The sequence below is a fragment of the Eptesicus fuscus genome, chromosome 6, assembly GCF_027574615.1.
Source record: "Eptesicus fuscus isolate TK198812 chromosome 6, DD_ASM_mEF_20220401, whole genome shotgun sequence".
In the NCBI taxonomy this organism is placed as follows: Eukaryota; Metazoa; Chordata; class Mammalia; order Chiroptera; family Vespertilionidae; genus Eptesicus; species Eptesicus fuscus.
Window position 1 is genome coordinate 100,479,738 of NC_072478.1, and position 26,301 is coordinate 100,506,038.

General features: G+C 48.8%; 1 protein-coding gene across 1 annotated transcript in view; it reads left to right on the forward strand.

Moving 5' to 3' along the window:
- Window positions 1–26,301, forward strand: part of WWC1 (WW and C2 domain containing 1) — a 123,703-nt gene that overhangs the window by 40,793 nt on the left and 56,609 nt on the right. The window contains exons 2-3 of the mRNA XM_008147638.3: window positions 17,822–17,931; window positions 25,702–25,905. Of these exons, the coding sequence (XP_008145860.2) occupies window positions 17,822–17,931; window positions 25,702–25,905 (314 nt within the window). The remainder of the gene's footprint in view (window positions 1–17,821; window positions 17,932–25,701; window positions 25,906–26,301) is intronic.

Here is a 26,301-nt window from a genome sequence, read left to right on the forward strand (position 1 = left end):
CCACGCTCCTTGAGCCCTGAGCTGTGCCGGGGAGCCCACTGCAGGGCAAGGAGACCATGCCCGGTCCCCCGACCTCGTTAAGGCTCCTCTGTGTTGGTGTCTGTGGACAAGAAGCTGGAGCACACCCGTGTCCAGCAGCGGCTGGGAGAGTGTCTGGCCCACACCCTGCTGCACCCGGGAGCGCAGTGATGGAGGCAGCAGTGGCTCCCGGGTAACTGAAACCTGCGGACCTTCCACAGGATCCTTTCCGCCCTGGGTGTCACCTGCGTCTCCCAGGACTGGAGCAGAGCTGTCCAAGGGCTGCAGGACGCCGGGCCAGGGAGAGTTTTCCCTCTCCGTGATGATGATTATACTAATGAGAATGAAACAGGAGCAGGAGGCCGAGGCTTGGGCTATCCATTCCCCGGAAAGGAGAATTGGCTGCTGCTGCACTTCTCCAGTTACCAGCTGGGAATGAGAGGGGAGGCCCATGGAGACCGTGGATGGTGGAGGGGACCGAGCAGTGGGCCCCCGTCCAACCCTGGCACAGACCAGGGGCCCGGGAGTCCTGTCCGTTTAGGAAAGTCTGGAGGGTCGTTTTGCTCATCTGTAAAATGGGGGAATAGTATTGATGGGAGGGAAGGATGCTGCCGTAGTGATGGTGATTGGAGACTCAGTAAGGCCCAGGATGCAAAGGCACTCCGAGGGCCCCACCACACACTTCTCTTTGTCGGGACAAGCCAGGCTTGGGAGGTAGGGGCCTGGCTGTGAGCCCTGCGGGGACTCCCAGTGAAACAGTTCTTGCTTAGTTTGTGCTTCTGTGAACACTCGCTCGGTGCCCACTCCTGCAAGATGCTGGAGTCCCGGTGACTCATATGACACTGTCAGGTTCTGGTGACACTCACGGAGCTGACTGACACAGAAACTAGTGACAGAAGTATACACAGAAACTAGTGACAGAAGTATACATATTGCGAAGAAGTGGTTCTCCAACCCCTGCAGGTGTCCGGGGAAAGGTGTTCTGGGCAGAAGGCACGGGATGTGTGAAGTAGCGTGGAGAGAGCACTGGGTGGGCTCGGAGCCTTGTCCTTATCCGGCCAGAGCATCCTCAGGGCAGAGAGGGTCAGGGGGTTCAGCTCTTCCTGTCTAGTATTGTAACCAGGGCCGTACCACAGTTTGTGTTGTGACCTATCAGCTTTCTGATTGACACCCAAAATATTCCAAGTGGGTCCCCATGTATCACCCCCCACCAGCATTCCTCCAACGAGACCTAATTTGGGGTGATTGATAATATTTGTGTGTTTTTTTCTCTATGATCTTCATACCCAGATGCTGGGAATGGGGGAATATCTAGAAACAATTTTCAAGTCTCCTTCGGGCCTTTCACCTCAATCCCTAGATAAACCCCCAGGCTGGTCCCTTCTGGGGTCTGTGGGCTTTAGGAGGAGACCCGGGAGGGCTGACTCTTCCTCCCCGGGCAGCTGGCCCCGGGCCACGCTGGGCACTCCTTGGCCTCCACACTGCTTTGTGGCTCCACTTCTAAGCAGGGTTCATGTGGTTACTGTTGATGCTTGTTGACTTTCAATATTTTCATGCTTTTCTATACTTTGAATTTTTCTACAAGAAAAATTTTATTTTTTTAAATATATTTTTATTTTTTACAGAGAGGAAGGGAGAGAGATAGTCAGAAACATTGATGAGAGAGAAACATCGATCAGCTGCCTCCTGCACACTCCCCACTGGGGATGTGCCCGCAACCAAGGTACAAGCTCTTGATGGGAATCGAACCAGGACCCTTCAGTCTTCAGGCCAACGCTCTATCCACCGAGCCAAACCGGTTAGGGCTACAAGAAAAATTTTAGAATGACTTTTGTATTAAGGGCTAGTAAGAAATTTTGAACAGAAGGACTGAAGTTGGGTAGAAAAATATTCTTGATAATTTTAGGGTGTTTTTTTTTGGTTTGGGGGGGGGGCGTGTCTTCTTTCTGGTTGTAAAAGCAAAAACAGCCCTGTGGTTTGGCACAGTGGATAGATCGTCGGCCTGGGGACTGAGGAGTCCTGGGTTCGATTCCAGTCAGGGACGCATACCTGGTTTCGGGCTTGATCCCCAGTAGGGGGCGTGCAGAAGGCAGCCAAGCAATAATTGTTTCTCATCACTGATGTTTCTATCTCTCTCTCCCTCTCCCTCCTCTCTGAAATCAATAAAAATAGATATTTAAAAGCAAAAACAACCGAGAAAACCTGAACTGTATCCCCAGCATGGAAAGGCCAATACTGTTAACATTTTGGAATTTTTATCTCTTACATTTTCCCTCTTTCTTGCAGGCAGGTATGATTTCACTGTGTGTACAGTTTTGTATCCTGCCTTTTTCCACTTCTTGTAAAATCCGGTGGTAAAAGCATTCTCCTTCATTTAAAATGCTTCGTGAGCATACTTGTTAAACAGTTGCATCAAAAGGTCAGAACCATCGTTTACTGACCATTCATTTCCTGCACATACTGATCTGTGTTCATTTCCTCCCTCTGGTAAGCAGTGCTGCATTGAACATCTTAGTCTCCTGGGAGGGTGACGACAGCAGCAAGTCCCCGATGCATTTGTCTTCGGGGCAAGTGGATGACGATGCGGAGGTGCCTCCTTTTGGGAGTCTCTTCAGGGTGCCTCTCTGACTCTTGTTCTGTCCTCCTCCAGCTCCTGGGTGGAGGTCCAAGAATGAGCATCTCGTTCCATTTATCCAAAAGACAGTTCTTTTCCTTCTTGTCTCCTACATGCTCACCCACAGTGATCCTGGTTAACTAACTTCCTAATATTTGTAGCCAAGGCAAGAGTAGCCCCCTAATTTTTAAAGTTTAAAACTATAGGGGATGGTGTTCAATTCTGCAGTATTTTTTAAAATCCCCTCTTCTGGCCACCCAGTCGTGTAGAGTCAGCTGTCTCCACTTTCTGAGTAGTCCTTAAGGCCTGAATCCAAATTCTCAGTCTACAGCGTAAGAGCCACATGACCCACGGTCAACGTAACACCGCTCTCTGTGGCTCCGTGTACTCACTGAGACCAGGGGGTTGTGATGGGAACCGCTTAGCTGGGAGGCTGGGAGAATTTACTGACCTGTCATAGGTGTGACGTGCAGAGCATTGTCAGTGTCATTGTTCCCTAAAGGTTTTGACGCTGGGTCCTTACCAAGGGGTCACGTGGGCCACTTCTCAGGCACTGGATGTCGTGACAAAACGATACCACAAGATACCACACCTGGGGGGACTGGTTGTGATGGAGTCCATACCCCTTGCTTTCATTCATGGGGAAACTGAGGCCCACAGGGGAGAAGGGACTTGACCGAAGTCACCTGTCCGAACATAAGGTGTGCCATCATAATGCTGCTCCGGTGGGCAGGCAGCTGGGAGGCTGATGGGGCCCCTGCACGAGCCTGCCGGGTGCTTGCTTGATGTCCAGACTCAGGGTGGGGCTCAGCTGGTGCTCCAGATCCCACCCATTCATTGCCTGTTGAGCCCCCCACGCCAGTCCCAGACCAGCTAGGGAGCTGAGGGTCAGGAACACCATATACAGGGTGGGGTCAATGTAGGTTTACAGTTGTTTGTATGGCAAGTAATACAATAATTAATAAATAATAATTCAAGGGGAAACAACGTGTTTTGCGCACGCACCACTGTAAAGCTACTTTTGCCCCATCCTGTATCCCTGGTATTTCCTTGTGTACCAGGCAGGTGATCCTTTTGTCCTCGCTCTCCCCCCAGCACATGCCCGTGTGCCTCTTTAGCCAATTGGAAATTCATACGTTCTCCCCTGGCACCGGAGCCGAGGCGTCTGCCAACCTGTGGGTTTCTTTTCCGTGTGGCTCACCATCTGGAGTGGCCACCTGGCCTCCTTGTGGGCTGTGTGTGGGCGCGCGTGCGCCAGGCACCCATGTCCCAGGGCCAGGGTATTGTGTCCCCTCTCTGTGCTTGAATGGCTGGCTGAGCCGGGGCACAGAGGACAATGCCCAGAGCCCTCCCGGCAGTCTGAATGAATAATTCATATTGTATCTGCCGCCTTCCAGGGCTTCCCAAAATAGCTGTTTTAATTGCTTATTTGTTTCGCTGCTGACTTGGACTCAGGCAGCCTTCAGCTCAGAGCACTTCAGTGGTTAACGTTGACTTTGTAGGTAGGGCTTCCCTTCAGGGAACAAGTCTATTTATTTTCTCCTTTCGAAAGAAATGACGGGAAAAAGAACCCCTTCAAGAAAGAACCCCTTCAAGAAAGCCATACTTTTCAGAGGCGAAACCCATCTTTTCAACGCCTGCGTGCGGCTCCTTTGTGATTGGTTTCTGTAGGCCTCTGTGGCCCTGGCGAATAAAGAAATAGCAGTCAGATGGACAGACAAGGCGAGCTTCTGGGTGGCATCAGTGTGCCCTCATGGTGCCACCAGCAAATGCTTGGGCATCTGCAGCTTTCAGCTCAGACGCAGCCAGGAGGTGCTGACTTGTGCTTGAATTATTAATAAATAATAATTCAAGGGTAAACTTGCCAGCGGCAGCATCAAGGGAAGGTATCAGGAAGGCCCTCCCTGCCCAGGTGAGCGGCCTGGAGGACTGCCCTGCCCTGCTGCCTGTGGAATTTTAGGGAGGTGGCAGTGCCAGTTCCCCTGGGGCTCTGGCAGGATGCCTCCAGTGTGACACGCATGGCCCGGCTTCAGAAGGGCTCCTTTCCGGGGTCCTGGTATAAGGACCTGGACACGCGGGGCGTTGGGAGCCCCCTATGTATGCGTACAGGGCCAGCAAGAGGTAGCGAGACGTCGTTGGAAGGGTCCCCCGAAGACACAAGTGTCCCCAGAAGACCCCGGGTGGTGGCCGAGATGGGGCCAGTGGGCTTTGGCGTCTAGTTCTGCACCTGCAGCAGAGCCAGGCTGCCTGTAGGCCCGATGCAGGCAACACCCTTACTGCCCCCACCCCAGCCCTGCTCGGCCTTCTGTGCGCACCTGGATGCAAAGGGAAAGTGGCCGATTTAATGTGGCGGGAAAGAAAACGATGTTCATTGAAGACCTGCTCTGTGCAGAGTGGTTGAGAACCTGAGTTCCCAGATCCCATCCTAATGCAGGCTCTGTGCTTCCTGGCTGTGTGACCCCGGGCCCGACACAGTTTGCTGTAATACATGCCATGTTGTGCTGGCAGCAGCCTCATACATCTCGTGTTTGCCGGGTCCCTTGATGGCATCAGTTTTCCACGTGCTCCGTTTCATCTCGTATTGTTTTGTCATATACTGTGCAGGTTCGCAGCCTAGGAGCAGCAGGCTGTACCATCCAGCCTAGGTGTGGGTAGGCCGTACCATCCAGCTTTGTGCTAAGTGAGGTTCGCACAACAATGAAATCACCTCCCGTTGTATTTCTGAGAACGGATCCCCGTTGCTAAGCGGCCCACGGTTGTACTGCATTTGTGTATCCATTCAGCGATGAGTGGACGTTGGGTTGTGTCCAGCTTGGGGTTATTACAATCGATTTGTAATAATTGATTTTAAGAAGCTCTGTTTTGTGTGCCACGAAGAAAGGACAAAATGCTACCAACTGAATAATGACCCAGAGTTTTAAAATTAACTGGAATGTTTGTTTATTGCTCATTGAAATAAACCTTTCAAACTTAGATTTTTAAAATACATACAAAAAAAGAAAAAGCAAAGAAATACATAAATAAAACCAAGCTCCATTGTTCCTAAAACGCCTCCCTATTCTAAATCCAGTTCTTTGGCGCCACCAGTGATGGCTGGCTGTGCTTTTTGATATTGTTCCTGGTGCCCTCAAGAGTGGCGGTGCAGCCGGCAGCCCTGTTACGAGGACCAGAGGAATTCAAAGCTTGGGCGCTGGGCCCTGAGGCCAGCGTGGCAATTCTGTGGAGTTAGCCTGCTTTGCACTCCTGCTTCGGGAGTGCTGCTCAACGGGTCTGCTCGCCGCCTCCCCGCCCTTCCCCGCAACCATCTGGTTTCCAGGGGTTAAAAGTGCTCCACAGTTGTCTCTGTGATTTTATCCCAATGACACCTTTCATGTCAGCAGGTGTAACACACTCACCCCATTTCGGAGATGTTAAAACGCGTTTACAAAGGTGCAGCTTGGCATGGTGGAAAGAGAGTCTACAGAAGGGACCCTGAATAGTGCCAGGTACTTGGTATACACTCAATGAAATTTAGCTTTTACTGTTTATCATTATTACTATTACTAGTAGGCATCAGTTGCCTTGTTGGTTAAATGAGGGTGGTAGTATTTGGGAATGACTTCTTTTACGTATAGCAGATGGTGCAATGCCTCGTACTTAATTGGCCTTCAGTGAAAGACGTCTTAATTATTATTTCTTTGTAATCTCACAGTGCCCCTTTGGGACAGACAGGCCAGATAGGCTAACACTGCAAGGGAGCCTCAGAGACTTATATTCCAGATGGGAAGCCCAGAGAGAGTACATGCCCTGCCCAAGAGCATGGCTGATCTGGTGGCAGGATTCAAATCCAGATCTTGTCAGCCCCCTCCCAGTGCTCTGTATAGATTGTGCTGCCATGGAAGGGGCCTGAGGTGAGGCAGGATTCTGGAGAAACCTTCGCGGCCAATTCCATTTCTAGCTGTTCCTACTGCTCCTCGGGCTGCATGCCTGGGGTAAGAGTCAGAGCTCAAGAAACAGAGAAACAGCCACATTTCAGGCCAGAGTGTGCTGCAACTTTTGCTCTTAGTGCTGGATGCTCCCAGACACCCAGCCCCTGGGAAGACTCTTGGAAAGCCAGCTCCTGGGACTGGACCCCATAAAGCTGGGGGTTGAGTGCCCTCAGGCTCCTAAATCCAGAAAGGAGGGCTCTGCATGCCTGCCTGCCCAGGGTGTGTGCCAAGCGCTGTGCTGAGTCATTCCCAGGCACCAGTGCATTGAATCCTGTGAGAACCCCGAGAGGCAGATTTCCCTGCTGCTTTGTTCCTATGGGGACACTGAGGCTTAGAGCTGGGAGGGAATGTGCCCAGTAAGGAGGACGGGAACACGAGTCCTCTGGTTCTGTTGGCCCTTTCTATTGAGCACAGAACTATATTTTTGTTTGTTTTTTGCTAATCCTCGCTGGAGAATATTTTTTTTCATTGATTTTGAGAGAGGGAGGGAGGGAAGGGAGGGAGGGAGAGAGAGAAAAACATTGATGTGAGAGAGACAGATCAATTGGTTTCCTTCCACATGTACCCTGACTGGGGCAAGAGATTGAACCTGCAGCCCAGGTATGTGCTCTTGACCAGGAATCCAACCTGTGACCCTTCAGTGCCTGGGCCAGCGCTTCAACCATTGAGCAGTACCCGCCAGGGCTGGACACAGAACTTCTATATCCTAATCCCCAATTCGGGATTGAGGATGAAGCTGGGGTGGAGCCGGATGAGGGGCAACCATGTAGACCAGGTACTTGATTCTGCTCTTGGACTTTCAGGAAATTACCCTCCAATGAGCAAAATGAAGGCTTTATCTCCCAACATGTTCTCTGCATGAATGGGAGCTTCATCGTTTCCTATGGGTTCAGTGATAATTATTCTTCCAGTCTAATGAGGTTATAGCTATTATATAATTCATGCAACCCAGAAAATGCTAGCAGTAACTACTTCTCGGAGGCTGTTCAGATACTCACCGCCTTTCAGATGGATCCTAGCCCAGCCCCAGGCTGACTTGGTCTCTTGGTGTCATGAGTGTGGTGCAGGTCTGGGGCTGGTCCCCAGGTTTTAGTCTCAGCCCTGCCACTGACCCTGGGTGGCCCTGGACAAGTCTTTATCTCTCTGCCTCAGTTTTCTCACCAATGAAACAAAGGAATTAGTGTTTTAATCCTCACCCAAGGATATGTGTTGTTGTTGTTGTTTTAAATACTGTCATTGATTTCAAAGAGGAAGGGAGAGGGAGAGGGATAGAAATATCAGTGATGAGAGAGAATCATTGATGGGCTGCCTCCTGCATGCCCACATTGGGGATCGAGCCTGAAACCCAGGCACGTGCCCTGACCAGAATCGAACTGTGACCTCCTGGTTCATAGATCCAACACTCAACCATAGAGTCACACCAGCTGGGCGAGGATATGCTTTTTATATTATTTTATTTTATTGATTTTGGAGAGAGGAAAGGAGAGAGAGAGAAACATCAACGTGAGAGAGAAACATTGATCAGTTGCGTCCCGTACGTGCTCTGACGGGAGATTGAACCCGCGACTAGGTATGTGCCCTGACCGGGAATTGAACCTGCAACCTTTTGGTGTATAGGACGACGCTCCAGTCAACTGAGCCAACCAGCCAGGGTTCAGTGTTAGCATTCTTTAATGCTCCTGCATCAGGGGCCTCGTTTGGATAGCAATGAAAAGGATGATAATGAATTGGCTCACATTTATTGTATTCACATCATGTACCAAAGCGGTGTTTCAGGAATTATTTCATTTGATCTTCAGAGGACACTGTGAGGGTGAGGTAGGTCTACCTGGAAGGGTTGTTATGAGGGCCAAATGGGTTAATTAATGTCTGTAAACTGCTTGGATTAGTTCCTGGCACATAGTGAATGCTCCATAAATGTTTTGGTTTTGTTTTTTTTTTCTATATTTGCACATGTGAAAACTGAGCTATAGAGAGTTTAAGTGTCGTATCCAAGGTCACACAGCTGGGAAGTGACAGAGCCTGGATTCAAACCCAGGGAGTCTGGCTCCACGGCCCTCAGTTAACGGCCACTCAGTGCTGCATCTTGATAAGACGGGAGGCAGGAGTAACGCATTAGACAGCAGGGGACTGTCTACACTCAGAGACTGCCTGCGCCACCCCATTTTTAAAACGCAGCACCGTGGTAGACAAAGGTGTCTGCAGGCTGCATCTGGCCCTCCCGTAGTCAGTTGGCCATTCCTACTTGAATCCATGATCTGGTTCACAAGAGCTATAATCTCACATCCCAGTAAGCGAGCCACGGAGAGCAATAGCAGCCCACATTCAGCGTGGCGTCGGGGAGCTGGAGGCAGCGAGACATGGGGAAGGCGGGGGAGGAAGGGGGCAGGCCCGGGTTTGAGGTGTGTGATCCCAAGAACCCAGCAGGGCCGATGAAGGTGAGCCACTGGTGTGAAGAGGAGAAGGGGACGGGGAGAGCAGTCTGGAACCTTCCCTCCAGCGCTCTCCCTCCTCTTCTTTTTCCCCATGAAAGAATTCCGGGAGTGGGAGTGACTAGGCCAGGAGAGTTTCTGGATAAACCAGCCCAGCCAAATCAGCGAAGCAAGGAGAAGTAGGGGTCGAAAAACCAGAATGTTGAGACAGGTGTGTTGAGCGTGAAGGGAGGGAATGGGGAGATTTCCAGAGACGGAGAACTTGGAAATTCCTGGTTGTGACCACTTCCCTCAGGGAGCAGATTTTGAGAGCCGCGTCCCCTCCAGCTGCCATTTCCCATCTTCTCTGGTTTAATTTCCAAGGAGAGAGTCAGAGACCAGCTTCCTGCGGATGCCCAGGGCTTCTAGGCTCTGCGCCTGGACAGTAACTTCGCTTCCGTTTCCCCATCATGAAAACAGGCACACAGTAACGGCTAATGTAACTCACAGTAACGGCTAATGTTGGTGGAGCCCCGCGAGCCGTGGGCTCAGCACTGCTCATTTGGACCAGGTGGTCACAGGAAGAAGCAGACTCAGGCCGGGTGGGTTCACGCCCCAGGGGACAGAGCGAGGCAGGGACGGCCTACCTGGAACCCAGGGGGCTGAGTCTGCAGCCTGTGCGTTTTAACCGCCACTGGGTATCTCTTGGGATGAAGAATGATGATGATGGTGATGATGATGGTGATAATATGATAGCTAACATATCAGTCCTAAAAGTGACCCGATTCTCACGGTACGCAGAGCACAGGAGTCGCTCAATAGGCTGCGTTGACATCCCTCATCTTACTGAGGGCTATTCCATGCCAGGCCCTGTGCTCAGCACTTTATGTGGGTTACCTCACTTAATCCCCACAACACCCTTATGAGATTGAGATGTCTCAGTTTCACAGAGAAGGAAACGCCTCCTAACCAGGTTACGTAACACCACCCACGGTGGTGCAAGGGGCGGAGCGTGGGTTTCAGCCGAGTTTCACTGATTTCTGAGCCTCGTGGGTAGCATCGGCCCCGTCTCCCCATTAACCGTGAAACCCATCACCGTTCCCTTTCTTCTCCAGCCTCCCCTGCCTCTGTCTCCCTCTTCTCCCCGTTCCTTGGCCTTTCGGTCTGTACAGCGGTTACAGCACCTTATTAGCTATCCTTGCATCCGCTGATTTTCTGTGGTCCGCACTCTCAGGTCGTGTAACTGCCACATATACTGTCGCCTAATGTCACGGGGACAGGTCACTTCCTGCTTTCAGGGCAAGCTTTGGCTCCCTGGCCTGACCCCAGGCCCCTGAAGGTAGAAACATCAAGGCTTCCCCAAACATCCGAGCCCCTGTGATGCCTGGCCCAGGACTGAGCTGTTGTGTCCATACAATAAGTTCTTGCTGCTTGGAGGATTAATGAAATGGGGGAGCCCAGCCAGTGTGGCTCAATGGTTGAGCATCGACCCATGAATCAAGAGGTTACTGGCTCGATTCTTGGTCAGGAACGTGCCTGGACTGTGGGCTCAATCCCCATCAGAAGAGTGCAGGAGGCAGCCGGTCAGGATGTTTCTCTCTATCCCTCTCCCTTCGTCTCCCTCTCAAATCAATCTATATACTAGGTGTAGCGGTTAATAATGCGGATTTTTTTCAATAGATGGAGTGACACATATGTTGATATATATATGTGATTTGATATGTATGCTATTTTGTTGTATTGACAGCAAGCTTCAAAACTTCATATGTCAAATTTTCTGAAGGTGTTAACATCATAGATATTTTTACGCTTAAAAATGTCGAATTTCGTGCCAAAAAAAAGAGCATTTGTGGGAAGTTTAAATTCATTATTTTGAAGAAAAAGTTATTGTATACTTCGGGAAGCTTATGGTGAACATGTTCCATCTCAAGATACTTGTGAACACTGGTTTAAATGCTTTAAAAGTGATGATTTCGATGTGAAAGACAAAGAACGTCCAGGTCAACCAAAAATGTTTGAAGACCAACAATTACAAGCATTATTGGATGAATTTGCGTGTCAAACTCAAAAACAACTTGCAGAAAGATTAAACGCTGCTCAGCAAACAATTTCCGATCGTTTACAAGCAATGGGAAAGATTTTAAAGGAAGGAAAATGGGTGCCACATGAACTGAACAAAAGACAAATGGAAAACCGAAAAGTCATCAGTAAAATGTTGCTTCAACAGCATGAAAGAAAGTCTTTTTTGCATTGAATTGTGATTGGCGATGAAAAGTGAATTTATTTTGAGAATCCCAAATGCACAAAATCATGGGTTGGTCCAGGTCAACCATCAACATCAACTTCAAGGCCAAATCGCTTTGGAAAGAAGACAATGCTCTGTGTTTGGTGGGATCAGGAAGGTGTGGTGTATTATGAGCTTCTAAAACCAGGTGAAACTGTTAATACTGATCACAACCTACAACAATTAATTTGAACCACACTTTGATTGTAAAACGACCAGAATGTGCCAGAAGACATGGCAAAGTAATTTTGCTTCATGGTAACACACCATCACACACTTCAAAAGCAGTTAAAGACACGTTAAAAGATCTTGCCTGGGAAGTATTAACCCACCTGCCGTATTCGCCAGACCTTGCTCCTTCAGATTACCACTTGTTCCGATCGATGGCACACGCACTTTCTGAGCAGCACTTCAAAACGTACGAAGAAGTGGAAAATTGGGTCTCTGAATGGTTTGCCTCAAAACAAGAAAAGTTCTATTGGGACGGTATCCACAAATTACCTGAAAGATGGGGGAAATGTGTAGCTAGTGATGGACATTACTTTAAATAAAGCACTTTTGATGTTTCTCTTGAAATTAACGTGTTTTCTTTCATTACAAAATCCGTCATTGTTAACTGGTACACCTAGTATATATAAAAGCCTAAATGACCATTCGACTGTTCAACCGGTAGCTATGATGCGCACTGCCCACGAGGGGGCAGATGCTCAAAGCACAGGCATGGGAACATGGAACAGACTGATGAATCTCAGAGGAAAGGGGGGAAGAGGGCGGGCGGGAAGAGATTAACCAAAGATCTTAATATGCAATACTAGAGGCCTGGTGCACGGATTCGTGCACCCGTGGGGTCTCTCGGCCTGGCCTGCGGGGATCGGGCTGAAACTGGCAGTCCAACATCCCCTGAGGGGTCCCAGATTGCAAGAGGGCACAGGCCAGGCTGAGGGATCCCACCGGTGCATGAATCCATGCACTGGGCCTCTAGTAAAAACATATTAAAAAAGAAAGAAAGGAAGGAAGGAAGGAAGGAAGGAAGGAAGGAAGGAAGGAAGGAAGGAAGGAAGGAAGGAAAGAAAGAAAGAAAGAAAGAAAGAAAGAAAGAAAGAAAGAAAGAAAGAAAAGAAAGAAATGGGGGAGAAAAGAAGAGAGCAGAGGGGAGGGCGAGGCAGGGAGGTTCTAAAAGAAAGAAAGAAAGAGAGAGAGAGAGAGAGAGAGAGAGAGAGAGAGAGAGAAAGAAAGAAAGAAAAAAAAAAAGAAATGGGGAGAAAAGAAGAGAGCGGCGAGGAGGGTGAGGCAGGCAGGTTCTCCGGGTCACTTTCTGCAGCTGGGCAAGGGGGTGGTGCTCAAAGTCCTTACGAGGGGCCCAGACCCCTGAAAGCCCAGCTCTGCCCCTCTCTGCCTCTGCCCCATCACTCCTCACAGAGATGGGCCATCTCTAATGTCCCGCCCCAGAGCCTGCGTGCTGACTGCTCCCTTTGCTCCCACTGTCTATCTGGTCTCCCTCCAAAGATCACCTTCTTCCAGAAGCTTCCCATGGCCACCTGCCCCTTTACACTTGATCCTGTTGTGGCATTTTTTTGCTTGTTTGTTTGTTTTTTGTTTTCCTCACCCAAGGATATTTTTCCATTGATTTTTAGAGAGAGTGGAAGGGAGAGGGAGAGACAGAGAGAAACATCAGTGTGAAAGAGACACATCGATTGGTTGCCTCCCGCACATGCCTGGACCAGGGCCAGGGGCCAAGCCTGCAACTGAGGTACCTGCGTGCCCTTGACCAGAATCGAACCCGGGACCCTTCCGTTCTTGGGCCGATGCTCTATCCACTGAGCCAAACCGGCTAGGGTTCCGGTTGTCTTTTTTTCTGAATTGCAGTGCGTGGCTGAAATGACCACGTCAGCTCACATCCAGGCTGGGGTGTCTCCCCGACTGCAGCATGAGGGGCAGGGCGCTGTCTCGTCCACTCTGCAGCTGGCGTTTATTAATGAGGTTCACCTGTGTGTCGTGGCTCAGCCCTCCTAGCAAACTTGGGAGATGGTTATTTCTGTCATCCTCAGATTTGTTAAGATGAATGAAGGAAAGTGTGTGAACAGAACTGAATTAAGGGAAGGAAGGAGAGCCCACTGCAGCCTCCAAGGTGTGAAAGGTGAAGGGGCTCCCCGGAAATGGTTCTGTGCCGCAGCCGGAGGCAAAGGCACGTGACAGGGGTGTGACCTCTGAGCTATGGGAACTATGCGTGTGAAACACCCCTGGGCGGGAAGAACCGGCAGGAGAGGTTCTGCTGAAAGTTTGGACAGTTCTTGGCGCGGAGTCTGGAGAGCCCTTTAGGAAGTTGTCCCTCCCCGCTGGCCCCTGGAGAGCGCGGGGCTGGGGCCGGCATCCTGCCGGACGGATGCGATAAAGAGGTTACTGTGGGAAATGTTAGGATCGCTCGGGAAGCACCAGAAACATAAAGATGCGTTCTGCGTTCCTCAGGCCCCAGAGAATCACCACCCAGTGTTAGACTTGGCAGAAGCCTTCCCGCTTCTCCTCTGAGCTGCCGCCTTAGAAAAGACATGCTGTCTGAATGCTGAATGCCCGCCCGCCACGGCAGCCTGCTCCCGGGCCCTCTCCCACAGCCCATGGAGCTGGGAGAGGGACAGGTGTGCCCGGGTGCCCGGTGTAGGGTGATCTGGCAGGACCTCCCTGTATCCAAGGCGACACATCCGGGCCCTTTTTCCAGGAGGGCCCGTTGTGAAACATCCTGGAATGTTTGTGTCCCTTCACAGGTTGGTAATTAAGCAGAGGCCGAAAGAGTTCTTGCTCAGCACCCTCTCTTCCCTCCCTCCCTCTCGCCCTTCCAGCATTTGGGTCATTTGATTTCATATTGGGGTTTTCAGCAGCCCAGGCCATGGAGCCTGGGATTGCACCGGGCTAGGGTGGGGTGATCACTTCATCAGAGGGGGTTGGGGCAAGCCCCCCAAGTCCTGGCCACATCTGAAAGCTGACATCTCTTCCCAGCTCACATTCTTGGCGCTTGCCCAAAGGGAAACATTACAAACCAGAGAAGTACCCGCAGTTTCCCAGGAGGGACTGGTTTAAACAGTTCCTCCCTGGCAGGAAGGGGTGTGTGTGTGTGTGTGTGTGTGTGTGTGTGTGTGTGCACATGCACGAGTGTATACATATGTGTGTTTAAATCCCCGTGCAGCTAAAATCGCTTCCTTCATCCTGTCTGAACGGCACGTCTCTGCACACTGAATAATTCATCTCCCTCTTGGCATTTGTTTCTGAGAGGTTCTTGCTGTCCAGGTTTCTTTTAGCTGCGTAGTCTCCCAATGGGAGCTTTTCTCTTTCCCATGGAAGAGTGCTGGGTGTCCGGATATCAGCCCCCTGGCTTCCCCCATGTTCCCTTTGAAGGGATCCCTGAATATCAAACCAAAGCTGTCCTTTCTCCTCCTGCCCTCCCCTTCTAACTTTGGCTCCTCTTTATTCACTTTATTATTATTATTACTATTCTTTTCAGCCCTGCTAGCCACAATATCTGCATTTGCTGCAAGTTGGACTCGGCATTCCCCCCCCACACCCACACACACACACATGTCGGTCACATTAGTGATGCTTGTAGCCAACATTATTTCAGTTCCGACTTCTCCGTGTCCAAGGCTGGAACAGTCCGTGGATCCTGTTTTGCTGGAAAAGGGATTGCATTGTTGATGTTTCCCTCCGCCTCTCCCCGCTCCTCATGTCACACACACAGCTCAGTGAATCACTTGTGCCAGTGACTTTGAATCACTTAGCTGCCTTTTCATTAAGCAGCCGTGTGTTACCCACGTGCACTGCGTATCCTCCTAGGAAGGCGTGGAAGCTGAAGGTGCAAGTAGGCAGGAGCTCCACGCCTCGGGCCGGCTGCGGGCGTCCCTGTGGTCCCGCTTCGTCCTCTGTGTCTCTGGCGTAGCTGACGCCGCATTCCAGATTGTTCTGAGACTCGCGGGGTCTCGTGAATTTGTGTTAGCAAAGCCCGGGTTTGGGAATCAGGCAGTAGGCTTCAGGTTGTCCTGCTGGGATTGACCGGCTCTGTGATGTAGCTGTGCTGATGCTTCCAGAGAGGAAACATGTTGTATATGATTTGCTTTCTAGGCCTACATTTAACCATTATTATTTTAATTATAATTAACAAGCGAACATTACAGAAACATTAATTTTAAAGAAGGATAAAACACTTAAATTTCATTGAAATCTCTGTACCAAGATAACCTTTTAATGTCTTAACTTTCTAATTTTTCTTCTACATCCATAACACACACACACACACACACACACACACACACAAACACACTTTTTTGGGGCAAAATATACATAATAGTATCCTGTAGATCTTCTCTTTCAACAGTGCTGTCTTTCGCATAGTAAATTGAAAGCATCCTTCCATTTTAGCAAAATATAGAACACGTTGTTATTTTTTGTTCCTACATATGCATGATCGTATGCGCCCATTCCACAGATACTTAGTGACAACAAATTGTGGGGGGTATAGGGTCCCCTTGCTCAGATGCACCATTGATGAAATTATTTCATCCATCCCCAGAGAGGAATTTTGAAAGGTGAGAATCCTCACACATATTCCGGACAGCGGTCGGGAAGGGACACAGCTTCTTGGTTTTCTGGGTTGCAGACTGATCGTATAAGATTTATCTTATACGATAAAAGGCCAGGCTGGGAGAATGCCGGGCGAGGAATGAGCCCCAAGGAGAGGTCTGAGTGTGGTTGGTGCGAGCATGCCTGTTCCCTCACAGCTTACCTGTCCTCAGAGATGGAGTAGCTCACCGGGAAGGGGTGTACGCCTGGGTGGAACGTTCCTTCAGGGACCCTTTCCAAGATTTGTTGGATGAAATGATGTGGGATGAGCTTTGGCTCTTGGGCTTGGGTCTTCATTCTCCATAAGGAAGAGGGAGCAAACACTGAGAAGAGACGTGGGAGTGGGGGAGACACTGCTGGAAGGGGCCTTCTGTTTCTGAAATCTGAGCAGAGTGTGGGGTGGGGCTGGGTGGGCTGCAGGCGGCCTCGCAGGAACTTGACCCAGACCGGCACAGGTGTCCCCGAGCGAAGAGCATTCTTAGCTGAAGAAAGGCCCCGTCACCTGTGTGGTTCTCCTTGGGGCTCAGGAGGTGCAGTGAAGATGTCAACTTTCAAGAGGACCTTTTAGCTCACCTCAGGGGCTCCGGCGACACGTTGCCTTGCTTGAAATCCCAGCTTGGTCTTTGACACTGAGAATATTACTTAGTCTTTCTTAGCCTCAGTTTCCCTGCTTGGGAAATGGGATAATAACTAATGTTTTGTTGTGCGCTCATTTGTAGCAGGATCTGTGCTAAATGTTCTTGTAAGCATGGCCTTAGTTAAGCTAAACGACATCCCGGAGAATGATTATCATCCCCACTTCACAGATCAATACACTGAGTCTCAGAGAGGTTAAGTTGCCAGACTCACACAGCTAATGGAAATCATGCTTATTGAACCCTCCCTTAATGGTGACTAACCTGTTGCATGTCATACAGACCTCTGGCCTCATCCTCATTGTCTGTTACAGTATAGCAGTAAATTACCAACTAACAGAGCTGTTGAGCCAGAGTGCCAGGAATTCAGTCAATCGGTATTTCTACAGCCTGCCGGACCGTGGATTTGCAGAGCTCATAAATGCACCAGGTCGCTCCACCAGGGGCCCTCAAGGAGATGAGAATATGTATTTTAGGCAGAGGCAGCAACCCTAGAAACCCAGGAGCTGTCTGGAGGGGCCACTCAGGCAGACGGGTATGTCTAGATTCCTGGCACTCTGGCTGAAATACTTGACTGGCAGTTTGTGGTGTCTCGGGCTGGAACAAGCCTTTGTTCCTTTAGTTGGGTGAGTTGCATGTCTGGCTGACTTAGCCACAAGACCGAGTGATGACTGCCACTTCACTCAAGGCAGAAACGGGGACTTGGCAGGTGATTATTGTTACAAGATCAGTTGAGGCTGGATTGTCTCGGGAAGGAGAGCAGTGGGTACAGGCATTTGGGAACCAGCTCAGCAGGCAAGAAATACGGCTCTTGGCCAAACTCACAGGGCGGGGGCATCTGCTATTCTAGATGCTACAGTAAGTCAGCTTTCCAGAGGGGAAGTGGGCATGACACCATGCCATAGAGCTGGGAGGAAGACTGGGGGTGGGACGGGCGAGGGAGTTGCAAGTGGAGAAGCCAGAGAGGGCTGGAGTCCAAGTCCAAAAGCAATCCTTGACCTTCAAGCCCTTTCCTGCAAACCCTTCAGGGAGAGATGCAGAACTGGAGGCCCGGAGAAGGAAGGTGACCGGCTCAATTTTCTCCCTAGTTAGTGACTAAGTTGGGGCTGGGACACAGATTCCCTGCCTCTTTCCATGTGTTCACCTTCCCAGGACAACAGGGACAGATCTGATGTCACTGCCGGGTTTTGGGATCTGTTGGGCCAGCACCGAGTAGCATGGAGGCCAAGAGTTGCAGGGTTGTGGGGACCGTAGGCTGATGGAGTCTTTCTTCTCTTCCCACCCAGGTACACCAAACCGCTCACCTTCGCCGACTGCATTAGTGATGAGCTGCCTCTAGGATGGGAAGAGGCGTATGACCCACAGGTTGGAGATTACTTCATAGACCACAACACCAGTAAGTTCTGGCCGTCCTCCCTTCCTCATCCCCTCTCCCCGATCCTCTACCTCCACACTCACCTCCTAAGTCTGGAAGAGGCTCTTGAAGCCAAATTGTATTTTGTGGGGGTTTTATTTTCTTCTTTTTAAAAAATATATCTTTATTGACTTAAGAGAGGAAAGGAGAGGGAGAGAGAGATTAAAACATCAATGATGAAAGATTGATTGGCTGCCTCCTGCACAATCGGGGATCAAGCCCACAACCCAGACATGTGCCCTGACCGGGAATTGAACCATGACTTCCTGGTTCATAGGTCGATACCCCAACCACTGAGCCACTGCGGCTGGGCTGTATTTTGTTTTATCTACAGTTAGGTAGAGATGTCAACATAGGTATAGATAGATAATGTATGCTCATATAAAATAACAGAAGGGTTTTAAATAGAATCTGAAACTCCCCCTCTCATAACTCATCTCCTCAATTCTACAGGGGCAGCCACTGCTAACAATTTTATGTGTATTGTTCCAGAAATTTCCCAAGTGTGTGTATGTGTATATATACACTAGAGGCCCAATGCATGAAATTTGTGCAAGAGTAGGCCTTCCTTCCCCCAGCTGCCGGCACTGGCTTCCCTCTGGCACCCGGGACCCGGGATTGCCTCTGGCCGCCAGCAGGCACCCGGGACCTGGGCTTCCCTCGCAGCCCTGTCTTCACCTGGAAGGTCATCTGGAAGGACGTCTGGTCTAATTCGTATATTACGCTTTTATTATTATAGATATGTCCTTTTTTACATCTGTCAGTGTATGTGCATGCAGACCTTTTTTTCCTCATAAAGGTGGATGTGTCATTGCCGGGTCATTTTGGAGCAGCCAGAGCCCCAGCAAGGCCCCAGCAGCCTGCATACATAGGTGTCCATAGTGGCGTGGTGTGAGTGTGTGTGTCTCTAGCCCGTCATACGAATCAGCCCACCCTCACTTCCTGTCTGTGATCCAGGTATCCCGGTGCAGATGAAGATTCCTGGTGTCTTTGTCTCTGGGACTGTGATGGAGGAATAGGCTGAGAAAGGGACAAGCATGCTGTCTGACAGGTGGAGGAGCCCTGGTTGTGGTCCCCGAGCCAGGGAGAGTCGAGTGTGCTTGGGCCTCATCCACCGCGCACCTTCTTGGCCAGGAGTATTCCTGCCCTCGGAAATTTGCTGCCCCATTTATTCATGTGAGGAAAGAGGATTCTCTGTCTCACTCTACAACCTTCCGAATTGGAGGATTTCCTCGATCCTTTCAGGCAAAAGGAGAATGGAATGAAGTGGGACATGCCTGGCAAAGCGTGAAGGCTGAGAATAGGGCATCAAACTCTAGCCCATTTACTGAGCGTACACTCTGTGCCAAAGCTGGGCATGGCACTAGCTAGGCAGCATCCCACTTAATCCTCCCAACTGCCCTGTGGGGTGTTAGGATGATTATCCCCGTCTTAAAAATGGGACTTAGAGGTAGTAATCCATCACTCAACCTGGCAGAGCTGGGATTTGAACCGCTGCTGGGGAACAGGGGTGCTTGTCCATCCACTTCCTCTGGGTTTCAGTAGCACCTGGCCATACCTTGGTCGTGCCCCTCATCGCTCTGTAGGATAGCCACTTCCCTAGTGTTGCAAGTTCTTCTAGATAAGGCACGGAGTAAGCAGAAAAGGGCATACATGCCCGAGTGCATGACTAAGGGATGAATGAGCGGACCGCTCCTGGCACCGAAGTGTAGAAGAGTTTCTGAGAGACAGCTAATGACATTAATTGCATTGTTGGGGGTAGCAGAGCCCTTTATTAGCGCTCGTGATTGCATACTGGATAATGAGAAGTAAATATGCCTAATTGGGTGTGCATGGGGAATGAGGTTAATGCTGGGAGGGCTGCATGGCGTGCTGGGTTAAACACTGATGCACAGGAACCCTCATCAGGCCTTTCCTGTTTCTAATTGCTGAGTGCATCCCCCTCATTAAAATCTGACGGCAGGAGTGGGATTTTAAGGTGCTTCTGGGAGACGTGGGGAAAAGGAAGGAGTAGCAGGCTGTGGCAGAGTTGATTCTTGAGGGGATGATGGCAGAAATGAGGTGGGGGGTGGGGGGTGGGAGTACATAGGGGCCGGAATAGGAAGAATTCTATATGGCCGTTTTACCAGCTGTCAGGCTACTGGTTTCCTTTTGGTGTGAAGGTGCTCTCATTGGATGGAGGGCACCACCTCTGTAGATGGAGCCAGTGATGCCACTGGCATGGATATGACCATCGAGGCCCAAAAGCATTCAGAGCCCTGGGCTCGGAGTTCATTGACGGAAATTGCTCTCTTAAGAGTTATAGACACGTTAGAATTGAACGACAAATTATATCTCCCACCTGACATTCATTCATTCAGCAAGTATTCACCTGCCACCTGCAATGTTCCAGGCACTGTCCTGGGAGCTTGAGATACATAAGGGTCCATGGCAATGATCCTTGCCCTTGTAGAGCTTTCATTTCGGCAAAAGAGAAAATAAACAGAATAAATAAGCAGATTATGTAGTGTACTAGACAATTATCAGTATTATGGGAAAAAGAAAGCAGAGTGTAGGGCTAACGTACTGGGTGTGTTTGAGGATGGCGGGGCAAGGACAGGGAAGGACTTGTTGAGAAAATGAGAAGTGAGCTAAGACTTTAAGGAGTGAGGGAGCATTTCAAGTAGAGAGTATAGAGCAAAAACTAAGATGAGGTCACATTCCGCTTGCTCGAGGGATGGCAAGGAGGCAGGTGTGCAGATAGCAGAATGAGTGGGGGAAAGGGGGAAGGGCATTTGCCTTACTCTTCTGGCTTTTACTCCCATGTGAGATGGGAGCCGTTGGCTAGTTTCCAGCAGATGAGTGGCAAGTTCTGCTCTATGTCTTAAAAAGGTCACTCTGGCTGCTGTGCTACCAATAGACCTTAGTGGGTAAAGACAGAAGCAGGGACACCTGTGAGAGACCATTGCAACAGTCCAGGTGACAGAGGACAGTGTCCCAGAGCAGAGCCATATAGCAGTGGGGGTGGTGAAAAGTGTCCAGATACTGGATGTAATTTCAAGGCAGAACCCACAGGACTTCCTGATAGATTGCATATGGGATGTGAAAGAAAGAGGAATGAAGGACTCTCATTGGACCTGAGCAACTGGCCCCATGGAGTTGCCATCCATGGGATGGAGGAAACTGCAGGAGGAGTGGGTTTAGGAAGGAGGAACAAGGGTTCTTCGGGGCATGTTGAGTCTTCCATGCCTATTACACGTCTGAGAGCTGATGCTGGCCAGCTTGCTGTAGGAATCTGGTCTTGGAAAGAGATCAAGGCTGAAGATACGTGCACGGGAGTTGTTGGCATATAGATCGTATTTCAAGACATGAAGCCGAATGAGATTACCAAAGGGAAATATCAAGACTGAAGAAGACCAAGGAATGAGCCATGGGGTCCTCAGATAGTAAGAGGGTGCGGAGAAGAGGAAAACAGGTGATTCTGAGGTGTGACCAGAAAGGTGGGGGGAAACCGAGGATCTGGGCAGCCACGGGAAGGAAGTGTATCAAGGGGAGGGTTGTATCCGAAGAAACTAGAAACACCAATCAGAAAGGATATATGCACCCCTATGTCCATAGCAGCACAATTCACCATAGCTAAGATTTGGAAACAGCCTAGGTGCCTGTCAGCAGATGACTGGATCAGAAAACTGTGGCACATCTACACAATGGAATACTATGCTGCCATAAAAAAGAAGGAATTCTCATCATTTGCAGCAACCTGGATGGAATTGGAGAACATTATGCTAAGTGAAATAAGCCAGTCAATGAAAGAAAAATACCATATGATCTCACTCATTTATGGGTAATAAAGAACATTATAAACTGATGAACAAAAAGATAGATACAGAGACAGTAAAGCATCAAACAGACTTTCAAATTACAGGGGGAAAGTTAGGGAGAGGTGGGGGAGATAAGAAATCAAACGAAGGACTTGTATGCATGCATATAAGCATAAACAATGGACACAAAACTCTGGGGGATGAGGGCATGTATGGGTGTGGGGTGGGGGGGGGGCAATGGTAAGATATGTACACATATAATACCTCAATAAAAAAAAGGGGGGGGGGGAGGGTTGTCAGGTCAACTATGAAGAAGCCTCAGAGTTGACCACGAGCTTTAGTAATCCAGGTGACACTGGTGACCCTGACTGTGGAGGGCAGTTTGGACAAGCACTGGGCGGGGCAAAAGTCGTGAGTCTGGGAAAAAAATGGAGGAGAGGAACTAGAAACAGCTCATATAGACAGTTCTTTCCAAATTATCACCCATTCTTGCCCTAGCTGGTTTGGCTCAGTAGATAGAGCATCAGCCCTCGGACTGAAGGGTCCTGGGTTCCATTCCAGTCAAGGGCACGTATCTCGGTTACAGTCCCGATTCCCAGCCCTGGTCAGGGCGAGTGTGGGAGGCAACCAATTGATCTGTCTCTCTCATACCAATGTTTCTCTCTGTCTCTTCCCCTTCCCTTCCACTCTCTAAAAATCAGTGGGGGAAAAAAATTCCTCTGGTGAGGATTAACAAAAAACAAATTATAGCCCATTCTCATTATTTCATATGTCAGTATTCCCATTTACATTCATCACGGTTAGAGGGTTTTAATTGGTGATCACATTGTGTTCTGCAAAGCAATGTGTGTATAATGAAACCAGTTTTATTGTAGGTTAATGATATAAAGGAGTTAAGCTCCTAGGGCCGCTCTTTAAGTTTGTATGAAATGACAGTGAACGAAAAGATGTTATTCGAGGACCTGCTGCAAGTGTTCTGGGACAGGGTTGTGGCTTTCCTGTGTTTCTGTTTTTTGAAGGTGTCCTCGGCTGATTCTCATATCCTGCCGGGACTCAGAATTACTGGATGAAGCACCAACTTTTTTTTTTTTTTAAAATAATAATAATTTATTCTTGAAAGTATTACATATGTCCCCCTTTTCCCCCCATTGACCCCCTCCAGCCCGCTCAACTTTTTTTTTTTTTTTCACAACAATTTTGCTGAGAATTGGAGGTGGGAGGAAGGCACTCTCATGGGCTATTTGTGAGAATAAAAATCGGTACAACCTTTTGAGGGTAATTTGGTACTATTACTATTGTAAATGTGTTTATTCTCTGACCCAGTAGTTCCTCTTTTAGGAAACCTATCCTACACAATTAATAGACAAGTTCACAGAAGTATGTTTGTAAGAATCCTCACTGCAGCATTGACTGTGGTAGCAAAAGAATTAAAAACAATTCAGAAGTTTTCCATGAGTGGTCTGGGGAACCACTAATACCCCACCATAAAGAAACCTAATGCCATACCATGGGATACTGTGCTATCCTTTAAACAACTGAGGTAAATGAAAAATAAAAATATAAGCAGTAATACAACTAAAAAAATTTATTAAAAATTGAGGTTAATCTTTATACACTTACTAGGAAGGGTGAAAAGCTTGCAGACCAGTATTAAAAATAAGTTTGTGGCCCCAGCTGGTTTGGCTGAGTGGATAGAGCGTCGGCCTGTGGACTGAAGGGTCCCCGGTTCGATTCGGGTCAAGGGCACATGCCCGGGTTATGGGATCCCCAGTAGGGGGTGTGCAGGGGCAGCCTATCAATGATTCTCTCATCATTGATATTTCTCTCTCCCCCTCTCCCTTCCTCTCTGAAATCAATAAAAATATATTTAAACAAACAAAAAATAAGTGTGTGTATATATACACATATATAAAAACAAATTTGTAGATAAGTAGGGGACAATTTCTGCAAGTGTGTGAGCTCTTAACAGCAGTTACCTCTGGGGAGTAGGATTAGAGAGGTGGGAACTCTGACTTCTTATTTTATAAATTTGCAATTGAGGGAATTATTGATCCCGGGTTAACATTTCCTTTGTTTTATTTTGTAGTATATTTCCAAAAAATACAAATTTTAAAAAGTTACAAACTTTAAAAAAAATATTCAGCCTGATCCTGACAGGCCAAGTTTCTTTTGAAAAGTAATAGAGTTCTTTGGGCGAAGTAAAACCGGTCTGCAGGCTGGGTTCACCACCTGGCCATGATTATAGAGTTTCTGGTGTGTCAGTCACCCCTGACTCCACCCCCCAACTGGGAAGTTGTCAATGGGCATTGGCTCTTTGACATTGCTTTGACCTCTTCTACATCTGTTCAGCTGCCAGCTCTCCCTTTTTATTGGTTTAATTAATGTCTTTTAGTCAAATTGCCACTGTACGTATTTATTGTACACATAACTAAAAAAATAAAAATGAAATTACTGTTGATAATTTGCTACGTGTCCTCTTAATATTTTGGAGAATGTCCATATTTATTTTGATAAACACAAAATTATTTATGAAGTTTGTACACTGTATTGTCACTCACTTTTATGTCATCAGCACCTTTCCATTTTATTTTTTTAATGGCTGTATTCGTGTATCATGTAAATATAACATACTTATTTGAGCATTTATTTCCTGTTTGACCTTGAGCAAGTTACTTAACCTCTCTGTCTGTTTTCTCTTTTGTATAATGGGGGCAGTAATAGAATCCCCTTTACAGAGGTAGTGTAAGGATTGAACGAGTAAATAGATATAAAGTAATTAGGATAGTGCTTGGTATAGAATAAACATCAAATAAGTGCTTGTTATTTATTTTTGATATTATTATCATGGTTTTGTACAAATGCATCTTTGCTTTAATTACTTATTACTTACTAGAGGCCTGGTGCACGAATTTGTGCACGGGTGGGGTCCCTTGGGGTGGCCTGTGGGGATCAGGCTCCAGCTTGTGCCCCCAGGCTCTCAGCCCAGCAGCCCCGCCTAGAACCCCGCCTTGGCCTGGTGCTGCCTCCTCACCTGCTCCACCATCCTGCCCGCAGGGTGATTGATCGGGGCTGGGCCCCTTGCCCGGCTCCCTCAGCTCCTGGGAGCCGGGCGGCGGCCCCACCCCCTGCCACTGCCACTGGTTGCCGTCTGTGGGGCGATTGGTGGGGCAATCAGCCCCCGCTCGCACCCACCTTGGCCTGGCACTGCCCACTCACCTGCTCTACCATCCCGCCACAGTCCTGCTCTCATCAGGGCCCATCAGGGCCATCAGCGCCTCCACTGCCACCCACTGCCAGAGCCGCATCGCCGATGTCTGCCATGTTCTGTGCCACCCCCTGGTGGTCAGTGCATGTCATAGTGAGTGGTCGAACTCCCAGTCTCCTGGTTGAACTCCTGGTCAAACGACCACCCAAGGGGACAATTTGCATATTAGGCTTTTATTATATAGGATTATTATAATAAATTACTATAAGGGGAATTACTGGTCAAAGGGTTAACATTTTAAGGCTCTTAATGTACATGGTCAGGTAGCCCTCTAGTTAAGGCTCTTCTAAGCTACATTTCTGGTAGAGTATGGGGGTTCCTATTTCTTCATATCCTCTGAAGTATTATTTATTTTGCTTTACTTTGCTCTTTACCAAAACAGATGACCTTAAGCATCTATAATGTCCTTGAGCCTCTGTCTAGATTAGAACTCAATTCTGGTCTTTCTCCTAGCTATACTCAGACAGACTGACTTTGGGTTTGGAAATTTATCCTGGTTTATTTTGTGTTTGTTTGCTTAATCAAAGTGAAGAGCCTGTGTTGTATAATAGGTAAGTTTAACCCATTCACATTTATTGTGGTTTTCTATTCATTATGCTTCTTGTTTTCTGGTAGTGGATGCCACAGGCCAACAACCCAACAGATACTTGTGAGGTGCTGACCTAGAGTCTCTGGGGTCTGTTCCAGAAACCACTCAGATCGAGGACCCCCGGGTACAATGGCGGCGGGAGCAGGAGCACATGCTGAAGGATTACCTGGTGGTGGCCCAGGAGGCCCTGAGTGCACAGAAGGAGATCTACCAGGTGAAGCGGCAGCGCCTGGAGCTTGCTCAGCAGGAGTACCAGCAGCTGCATGCCGTCTGGGAGCACAAGCTGGGCTCCCAGGTCAGCTGTGAGTACCCCCCACCACCAGGGCCCACCCTCCACCACCACAAAGGGAGGAGGGAATGGCTGCCCCAAGTCCTGCCTGTATGGCCTTTCAGATCTGCCCACTTTCCTCTTTCTCCACTCCTGTGCCAACCATCTCTTCCTGTGCCCTGCAGTGATTCATTTGCCATTTTCCTTCCATTTTCTTTCATTCATTAGCATCTCAGAATGCCAACCAGGTTACAGTATCTCCTTGTTGACAACCCTTCCGTGGCTGGAGGAGTGATGGATGGAGAGTTAGTGTTTAATGGTCTTGGAGTTTCAGATTGGGAAGATGAAAAAGTTCTGGAGATGGATGGCGGTGATGCTTGCACAATATGAATGTACACGTAAAGGTGGTTAAAGTGGTAAATTTTATGTT